A 9,922-nucleotide genomic window follows, 5' to 3' on the forward strand; every position below is an offset into this window, starting at 1 on the left:
CGGGGATTTATTCTCGTGGAACGAAAAACAACGAAAAGAAATGAATTTAACGAAAAAACGCGCGAAATGGGCATGATATGGTGTTATTCTGTTCATACACCAGATAGGTAAATGCTGGTGAAGGTAAAAAAATTCTGGGGGACCATGGAGTCGCGGGAAATCCACCCAACTTCCCGGTGCGGGAACGAAAGAAGCGTTTCTTTTTAAGAAGAAACTTCCTTTTAAAAAGGCTTCCAAATAACAAACCGAATTGTCATAACTGTATAGAATTATTTTCACGTGATAAAGTCTGCGGCGCAACAGGTTTCATCCATTCATTTAGGAGGTAGAGAGAGAGAGAAAGAAGCAACTCATCAGCAACGCAAAGCAAACATAAAACCAACGTTTATGCAATGTAACAAAAAGCCTAAACACTGATCAAATATCGATTCACCGATTTGAGCTGCAATTGTTTTCCATATGTAGACTTTTGCTTGTGGGAGATCGTTCATTAGTTTTTTTATTCTTTTTTAGCCTGTCTAGACATGAGCATCAACATTTTTTAATCATTATTATTTATACGTTTAACAATCACAGTTACCTCTCGGAAGATGAAAAAACTTGAATTACTGTCACTACGGACTCAAACTTTTACACAATACTGTACAGTATGAGACTCATTCCTTCACAAAATGTATTAATTAAATTGAAATATAAATCAACTTTATGCTACAAATATTGTACTTCAAATACAATACAAATGTACAAATCAGATGAAACTACACACATATGCACAAAAGCAAACAGATATAAAGGCACCACTTTTCACAGCGTGGAGGAGATGGAGGAGGTGGAGACCTGGGCGTTGACCAGGGCGTAGTAGGCACCCTGGCGGGCCATCAGCTCGGCGTGGCTGCCCTGCTCGCACACCCTGCCGTTCTGAATGACCACTATGACGTCCGCGTTCTTGATGGTGGACAGCCGGTGGGCGATGGTGATGCAGGTGCGGCCGAGCCGGGCGTCGTCCAGAGCCCTCTGGACCACCTGCGAAGGTGGGCAAGAAGGTTAAAAACACGCGGCATGTCTCACACACACACACACACACACACACACACCGACCTTCTCGCTCTCCGTGTCCAGGGCCGAGGTGGCCTCGTCCAGAAGAAGCACCTTGGGCCGGCGGACGAGGGCCCGGGCGATGGCGATCCTCTGCTTCTGCCCGCCGGACAGCTGCGTGCCCTTGTCCCCGACGCGGGTGTTGTATTTCTGCGGGGGGACGAAGGGACAGGGGACTCGGATCAGAATGCGGTAAAAGGGATATGAAAGGAGTGAAAGAGCCAGGTCACCTCCGGCAAGCCCGCGATGAAGTTGTGGATGTTGGCGCTCCTGGCCGCCTCCTCCACCTCCTCCAGCGAGACCACGCGGCTGTTGTCCCCGTACTGGATGTTCTCGGCGATGGTGCAGTCGAACAGGATGGGCTCCTGCGAGACCAGGCCGAGCTGCGACCGCAGCCACGCCAGGTTCAGCGTCTTGGTGTCGTACCGGTCCATGAGCTGGCGGCGGCAGCGGGCGAGTTAGCTCGGAAACGAGTGAGTGAGGGAGTGAGGGAGCGGGCCGGGACGCGAACTCACCACTTGCCCCGCCGCCGGGTCGTAGAAGCGCTCCAGCAGCTGCACCGCGGTGCTCTTCCCGCAGCCGCTGCCCCCCACCAGCGCCAGAGTCTGGCCCGGGCGCACGGACACGTCCAGGCCCTGCAGAACCTTGACGTTCTGCCGCGTCGGGTACGAGAAGTGGAGTCCACGGAACTCGATGTCCCCGACGCAGTCCGTCTGGAGGACGAGGGAAGGTCCGGTTAGAGCGGCGCGGTCGGAGGGGGGGACCCCGGCTCGCGGTTCTACTCACCGGCTTGTGGCCCTCTTGGTTGTAGATGTCTATCGCCGGCTTCATGTCCAGCATGGACAGGATCCTCTGGGCGGACGTCTTGGCTTTGGCGAAGTCGGGCGCCAAGGAGGACGACTGGCCGATGTTCATGGCGGCGAACACGATGACCGAGAAGACGCTGCGGAGGACAGAGAGGGGGCGAATGAGACCGTGTGCCGGACCGCATGGGCCCGCGCCGCGTGTCCACTTACAGATAAACGTTCTCGAAGTTGGTGTAGCAGTTAGCAATCAGCCAGGCACCAAACCGAAAGATGGCGGCATTGACCATGAAGGGGATGGCCTGGGACAGGGCGAACGTGATGCCGTAGATGGGGGCCTTCAACAGGCTGGACCTGGAACCCAGAGCAAGATGGACATCGCACAGTCATCTGGACGTACGTTCAATTCTCACATTTTAGACCGGGGACACAACTGCTTCAAATCTGAACATTTTTGCCCTGTGGGTGGGTAGATCCCGGCCCGGGATTCACGTGGGTGCAGTAGCTCCCCCTGTTGGTGGCCCAGGTTCACCTGTGCCTGTACGTTTGAATGAGAAGACACTGGTGACTGAGTAATTACAGAACATTTCATCTGTTGGACAAATCGTCTTTACATGACGTGAGCTTCCAAATCAATCAAGGGTAGAAATGAATCGAGGTGGGCCGCCAAGGAATCGTACACACACACACACAATTCATGTCTGATCCATGAGATGCTATTTATCTGTTCCAACTGATGCGAATAAGTAAGTAAATAAATAAAAAAGAAAATGGGAAAAAGCGGAGAAGACATGAAAGGCGGAGCCTGAGCAGGAACGCCATCTGGCGTCTGTCTGCGCACATGCATGACGAGGAGGTTCTTACCGATATGGTTTACTCAAACTGTCCATGAACTTGCGATAGAAGACCTCCTCTCGCGTCAGGGAGACAACCGTCCTGAAGTTCTCCACAGTCTCGGTGGAGATCTGAACAAGGACGGAACGTGCCGCGCGGTTATGGCTGCTGGTCGACGCGTGGCGCGGGAAAGTCATGTGACAGGACGGTGACGAGCTACCTTGCCGGCCAGCTCCAAGGCGCTCTGGTCTTTGGAGGCGTGTCCCGTCATGGCCCTCATCTGTATAAAGTTGGCCCCGGTCAGGAAGGGCACCATTGCGAGGATGAGGAGAGTGAGCTGCCAGCAGCTGATGAAGGCCACCACCACGGCGATGGTCAGGGAGCAGATGGTGTGAGTGGCCAGTCCCATTCTGGAGCCTGCGGCCTGGAGAGGAACAGAAAGAAAGAAAGAGAGTGAAGTGATTGTCACTTGTGATACACAGCAGCACAGCACACGGTGCACACGGTGAAATGTGTCCTCTGTATTTAACCATCACCCTGAATGAGCAGTGGGCACCATGACAGGCGCCCGGGGATCAGTGTGAGGGGACGGTGCTTTGCTCAGTGGCACCGGGGTTGTGGGTAACACACTCGCCTATGAACCAGAAGACCCAGGTTCAAATCCCACTTACTACCATCGTGTCCCTGAGTAAGACACTTAACCCTGTGTGTCTCCAGGGGGGGACTGTCCCTGTAACTACTGACTGTAAGTCGCTCTGGATAAGGGCGTCTGGTAAATGCCGTAAATGTAAATGTAAACCTCGGCGCATCGGGATTCGAACCGGCCACCGCCGGCCACCACTGAACAGGGTGTGAAGACCTGGCGAAAACTCACCCCTTTGACCAGCGAGGCGTCTGTGGCCAGTTTGGTGGTCAGGACCCCAACTGCGTTGTTGTTGTCATCAAACCAGCCAATTTCCTGCGTGGGAAGGTGGGGTCAGGCGGGGCGTGGCAGAGTGCACTAGCAGTCGTCAGGGTGTGGCTCCGGCGGCTTCTTACCTGTCGCATCATCGCCTTGAAGGTCTGGACCCTCAACCTCATAGTCAGCAGCTCTCCAGACTTGCCAAACATGAAGCCCTGAAAGCGGCAGGAAGCCGAAGTTAACCACGGACCCCGCCCAGAAGTAACGTTTTCATCAACGAACCTTTATCACGTGATGAAGACGGAACGTAAGACGGAACTATAACAAAATACAACTAAAAACAAGGTATTAAACTAGACTAAAACGTCTTCATTTTCATCGACGACAATGAGGCAAGACGTTATTTTCTCTTGTTTAATCGCATTGTTATTATTGTTATTAATATACGGTATTTCTGTGTCTTGTATCTCCCATCCGGTCACACAGATGACGTCACTTCCACAATACGCAATCGTGCCATTAAATAGATTTCATTAGATACTTCCGGTGGGTGAGCAGACGAAGTCGAGTATTCTTGAGTCTATAACCTAACAGTAATATAATAAAAAGAGAACCTTGTTTTAATTATGAAATGGGTTTGACTAAAAGAACATGGTGTTGTTGTCTCTTCTACCAGGCATTTCTACTGTCTCTACGGGGTTAAATAGATTTACATTACTAAAAAAAAAAAAAAAAAAGACTAAACTATAATTTTTGCTGACAAAAAATATTCCCGGATAATTCTGACTGAAATTAGACTAAAGTGCTCAAAATTGTAGTCGACTGAAACTTGACTAGACTAAGACTAATAAAGACTAAAATTACAGCTTGACACAAAGACTAGACTAAAACTTACTTTACTTTACTGCTAAGTAAAGTAAAAAACTGAAATGAAGACAGGCTGCCAAAGACAACTATACCTCTAAGAAATAAGTGACGAAAGCCACTCCGCCAATGAGGAGGAAGATAAGCGAGAACATCAGCGTTTTCTGGCGCTTCACCTCAGGATCAGTCTCAGAAAAAACCTAGTGATGGACAAAATCCTACAATTTGGAGACTGTTCACAAGCAGTGTTCACACACACACACACACACATACACACTTACCCCAATGATTTTGGCAAAGGTGATAGCAACACATGGATAGACACCTCCACCAACAAAGCTGGCCAACATTCCAATCGTCAGATACGGCCACTCCGGCTTGTTCAGGGCAAGGATTTTGCTGAAGGAAACTTCTGGAAGTTTCTCCTCCTTCTGAAAACAGGAACGCAAGTCATAAAACCACAGTGATCGAGATATAAACACGCGCCGCAGGATCCTGGTGGGTTTTTACCTTTTTATCCTTCTTCTTGGATCTCCTTTTCTTGGACCTCCTCTTTGAAGGGTTCCTCTGGAAACTGATGCTTTTTCTCATCGACGCCCTACAAGCTCCGCCGTTCTCAATCTGCACATCTTCCAGAACCTCTTCCTTCATCTCCATGTCAGACGAGTATTCCATCGTCTCCCCATCAGACTCCTCTTCTTCATCTTCCTCTTCCTCCTGCTCCTCGTTTTGCCTTCCAGAGGTCTACATGAGGAAACATGAATCAAAGGGACCGTTCGAACTGACCCGGGTTCACGAGCGTCACAGCATCTTTCATCCAATTACAGCTGACCAAGATTGAAGATTTAAGGCCCATTTGGAGAAACATCACATTCTTCTCATATTTGTCAGGTCTTCTGTTTCCTGTGATCCTCTCACCAACTACTTGTGGATTCTCACCTGCAAGGTCTTCACCAATGACTTATCGTTTGGCCCCATTGTTACCTGCTGCATGACCAGGGAGTAGTAGACCCCTTCCTTGGCCATGAGTTCCTTGTGGGTGCCCTGCTCCACAACTGTCCCGTTGCTGAATCCCGCAATCACGTCTGCGGATTTGATGGTGGACAGGCGGTGGGCAATCACGATGGTGGTCCGGCCCTCTCTGGCCTGAGAAGTCACACCGTTTATTACAACCAACACCCGAGCACAAAACGCACTGGTGACTTTTGGAGGGGGACTTTCTCATTTCACCTTGTCCAGCGCAGCCTGAACGATGGACTCACTCTGAGTGTCCAGGGCGGACGTGGCCTCGTCCAGCAGGAGGATCTTGGGATTCTTAACCAGCGCCCGAGCGATGGCGATGCGCTGCTTCTGCCCTCCACTGAGCTGGGCCCCTCTCTCGCCCACCATGGTGTTCAGTTTCTGTCCCAAGCAGACATAAAGACGTCTTCAAACAGAATGCTGGACCTTCAGAAACTTTTTCACATTTCACCCTGCATCACATGAACCATTCAGTCCAGTTCTATCGTATTCTACATCTTTATCGCGTCTTACGTCTGGCAGTCTGGATATGAACTCATGGGCGTTGGCTTCTCTGACGGCACGTTCCACGTCCTCATCCGTGGCGTCCTGGCACCCGTAGCGGATGTTCTCTGCGATGGTTGTGCCAAAGAGCACAGGCTCCTGACTGACGATGCCGATGTTCTCCCTCAGCCACCTCACGTTCAGGGACCGGACGTCATGGCCGTCCAGCGTCACCTGAGAGGAAACAGGAGCTCATCTTCTGCTTGTCCGCTGTGCTCATGGCTGGTAGGACACTCCTCACCTGTCCTGAATCAGGGTCGTAGAAGCGCTGCAGCAGCTGAATGGTGGTGCTTTTCCCACAGCCGCTGGCCCCAACCAGGGCGATGGTCTTCCCATGTGGGATCTTCAGACTCATGCCGTTCAGGATCTGTCAGGGAAACGCATAATGGTGGAGACGACCTTCACAAACAATCCACCAGAGGAACCGCATCACTAACCTTGATGTCCCTTCTGGAGGGGTAGCTAAAATGGATGTCCTTGAATTCAATGTCTCCTCTGATAGCATCTGGTTTGTGTCCTTGCCTCGAGCTGCTGTCTATGGGCCTGGGCTGGGGCACAACACTCATTTACACCTCCAGGGCCGCGCCCTGCTCACAAATGCTACACCTGTCCTGCCAGAACTAAACAATGGGTTATGGGCAGGATCTTCTGAGACAATTCTGGAACTAGAGACAATGTCCTACCATATCAATCGTGTTGTAGACCTCATAGGCGGCGCCGCGAGCCTTGGCAATGCTCTCTAGGCTTGGAGCTCCCTGGCCCAGGGAGAAAGCGCCAATCATCACAGTAAAGAAGACCTGGGTGGTTTCGAGATAAGCACATTCAGCCGTCGTTACTTCACAGACAAGGAGCAGAATCGGCACTGAATGAAGATCGCTGCGTACTATGAGGACTCTTCCAATGGTGTAGTTTTCTGGCTCGTCCACCGAGAGTTTTGTTCCATACCAGAACGCCAAAGCGTACGTGGCAAAAATCATGAGCTGCGTGAAGCCCATGGAGATGTTGCTGGTGATGGCCTTTTTCACACCAAAGTTCTTGGCCTCTTCCAAATTAACCGTGTACCTGAAATGGATTTAGCAGACCGAGGTGAGCACATGGTGTCTGGTGACACGGTGACGTGAGGCAACCTGGCACACATACTGACTTGTCCACTGCCTTCTGCTGTCCGTTGAAGGCTACGACGGTCCTGATGGCCACCAGGATCTCCTCGGCGATGGCACCCGCCTTCGCGTACGCCGACAGCTCCTTGCTGGTGAACGAAGCCAGGACCTGCATGCAAAACGGTAGAGTTTTACGGCCACGTGGCTTCATCTCGTGCAGAAGGAGAATCCACCGGCCTCACTTTCGACCAGACGGCTGCAGTCCCTGCCAGCAGGGGGCTCACGGCCATGATGACCAGAGTCAGCTTCCAGCCGTAGATAAAGCCGACCACGAAGCCAGCAACAAACGTGCTGAAGAACTGCACAAATACGCAGATCTTGTCTCCAAGGCCTTCGCTGATGGTGTTTATGTCGCTGTTCGAAACAAATGAGACATAAAAAAAAAAAAAAAAAAATCGAAGAAAATCTAATAAAAAAATGACATTTACTCATTTTTGTTTGGACTCACTCGGTTAGTCGGGTGTTTAAGACCCCGATCTGATGGGTGTCGAACCACGCCATGGGCTGGTGGAGGATGGCGTGGAAGTACTTCTCGCGAATCCGCCGGGTCTGCTTGGCGGCCGTCAGCATGAACAGAGTCACCTGGAACGTCGAAACCACCAACACCGCTGCCCCAATTCCGACGAAATAGTACGCATTCCTGTGGGAAAGGGCGTGGCATGAAAAGAAGAATAAAGCATTTGCAGAGCCGCTGTCGTTCAGAAGTCCTGCGAATGAGCAGCAGACTACCTGGTCATGGAAGCCTGGATGTCGATTCCGGGAGGCGTGATGCACGTGGACGACTTTCCCAGGGTGAAGTTTCCTGGAGGAGGACGAGAGGAAGATTTCGGGTCTTCTCCTTCGAACGAAGACGCGTAAAAGCGCACCCACCTGTGACGTTGAGCTGCTGCCCGCTCTGTACAAAGCTGTCTGTCATCTGGCCAAAGACCACGATCATCAGCGGCATGGCGATGCCATGCAGGCAGGCGCACAGGAGCCCCAGGATCATGAGGAAGACCTCGGGACACGTGGCGTAGCGGAACTGGGGAACGTGGAGCACGGACATCCCGGCTTTACGATTGTTGTGGAGCAAAAAAAATCAGTGATGGGAATGAAGAGAAATCCTACCAGCTGGAATACGCTGACCGTTTTGACAGGCTCCTTGTCCTTCTTCTTCCATCTTAACAATAAAATATGAAAATATTTCAAGCTGTCTCTGTCCTAAATGAAACAGAGAGAAGGACTCACACACACCCTTTAGCTTTCGTCTTGGGCGTCGGATCGGTTTTATTGGCATCTGCAGGTGTCTTGTCTTCCGGCACAAAGCTGAAGTTGATGTAGCCTTCAGGACATTCCTCTGAAAAGGGGACAGAGGAACGGGGATGATGTGCAGCGGACGTTCTCGTCCACGGAACAAGAGCGGCGGGCCTGAACTCACTGTCCGTGGGCGGCGGTGGCGGGGAGTCTTCGCATCGAGCTTCCTCGGCCATTGCGACGTCTTCATGCGCTCCTGCAAGAATCACGGGACAGCCGTGTTGGTGCAGGGGTTTATGGGAGAGGCCACGCCTACTCACTCTGCCTGTCTTTCTGCATGGAGCCAAGGATGACTTGCACTGTTTACTCCGCCAACAGCCGTGTACTTAGTGGGCGTGTCGGTGGGCCGATCTCGATCACATTTGCCTCACCACCACCCTGTCCATCCTGCCCCCCCGTACACCGGACTGCGTGTCCCGGGGCGTGTCATCTAACACCATTAAGCAACAGGCAGGAAGGTCCACTTACGCCCCATTTTACATTTTACAGCCCTTATCCAGAACGACTTACAGTCAGGGGACAGTCCCCCCCTGGAGACAATCAGGGTTAAGTGTCTTGCTTGGGGACACGATGGTAGTAAGTGGGATTTGAACCTGGGTCTTCTGGTTTATAGGCGAGTGTGTTACCCACTAGGCCACTACCACGCTTTACCAGCGGACCAGCTCAGGCCACCAGTGATGCTCCACTCAAGCAGGTAGCAACGCGGCATGGAAATAGGTGTGTGTGTGTGTGTGTGTGTGTGTGTGTGTGTGTGTGTGTGTGTGTGCGACTCTTCTCCAGCTCCAGCAGATGCTCCATACAGGCTGAGAGATGAGATCTTCATCATCATCATCCATCCACCTGTAGAGCTTGCGGGTCACGTGACTGACGCGGACCGTGGATCGTGTTATTTATTTAGTTTTTTTTCGGTTTATGTGTACAGCAAAAATCCATTAAGATCATTTCCATTTTAAAGCTTAATAAACTTACATATAAAATGTTCAGCGTGAAGCAATAGGAATAAAACGAAGACGAAGCTTTAAAAAAAAAACAGAAGGAAATTGGAAGAGAAGGAACAGAAGTAGAAATAGAAGAAGTAGAAGTCGTGAAATATGAAGTTCTCACCGGGATCAGTCTTTTATAGGCGCAGCGTCGCCTGCGTGACGCGCGGGTCACCTCGCCAGTGTGTCAGAAGTCACCGTGTCTCCACGAATGAACCCCAGGTGAACCCCAAGAACCCTGTTTTCCCTCGTTCCTGCACACATGAGTGGGAACAGAAATTGGGGCTCAAGCTGGATCGCCGACGTTCAATGTATTTGCCATGTTTGTGGAAATATCTACTTCTGCAGATGTCCAGGTTGGGTGGCACCGCTCCCATGGTGCCACGTCTGGGCCACTGTTCTGAACCCTCTGGTCTGTGGGCCAGTTTA

General features: G+C 51.3%; 1 protein-coding gene across 1 annotated transcript; it reads right to left on the reverse strand.

The window, feature by feature from the left end:
* Nucleotides 1–456: 456 nt before the first annotated feature.
* On the reverse strand, nucleotides 457–8,798 carry abcb5 (ATP-binding cassette, sub-family B (MDR/TAP), member 5). The gene is made up of 28 exons (XM_028979781.1): nucleotides 8,638–8,798; nucleotides 8,454–8,556; nucleotides 8,328–8,379; nucleotides 8,091–8,241; nucleotides 7,950–8,022; nucleotides 7,669–7,860; nucleotides 7,403–7,574; nucleotides 7,205–7,329; nucleotides 6,945–7,122; nucleotides 6,744–6,857; nucleotides 6,498–6,608; nucleotides 6,302–6,427; nucleotides 6,031–6,234; nucleotides 5,728–5,898; nucleotides 5,482–5,643; nucleotides 5,008–5,241; nucleotides 4,779–4,928; nucleotides 4,593–4,697; nucleotides 3,771–3,848; nucleotides 3,607–3,690; nucleotides 2,953–3,156; nucleotides 2,763–2,863; nucleotides 2,112–2,252; nucleotides 1,882–2,038; nucleotides 1,611–1,808; nucleotides 1,326–1,532; nucleotides 1,099–1,245; nucleotides 457–1,023 (listed from the first exon to the last, which is right to left on the reverse strand). Exons 1-28 carry the CDS (start codon nucleotides 8,687–8,689, stop codon nucleotides 805–807), a joined length of 4,011 nt encoding a protein of 1,336 aa, XP_028835614.1. The 5' UTR covers nucleotides 8,690–8,798; the 3' UTR covers nucleotides 457–804.
* Nucleotides 8,799–9,922: the final 1,124 nt, after the last annotated feature.

This window comes from Denticeps clupeoides, chromosome 5 (assembly GCF_900700375.1).
Source record: "Denticeps clupeoides chromosome 5, fDenClu1.1, whole genome shotgun sequence".
Lineage (NCBI taxonomy): Eukaryota > Metazoa > Chordata > Actinopteri > Clupeiformes > Denticipitidae > Denticeps > Denticeps clupeoides.

Excerpts from the sequence above, each read along its gene's own strand:
- abcb5 (XM_028979781.1), bottom strand. The coding sequence starts at position 8,689 with ATGGCCGAGGAAGCTCGATGCGAAGACTCCCCGCCACCGCCGCCCACG. Across the intron at positions 4,929-5,007 it reads CCAAGAAGAAGGATAAAAAG|AAGGAGGAGAAACTTCCAGA; the intron begins GTAAAAACCCAC and ends TCCTGTTTTCAG. Across the intron at positions 3,849-4,592 it reads TCGTCACTTATTTCTTAGAG|GGCTTCATGTTTGGCAAGTC; the intron begins GTATAGTTGTCT and ends TGCCGCTTTCAG.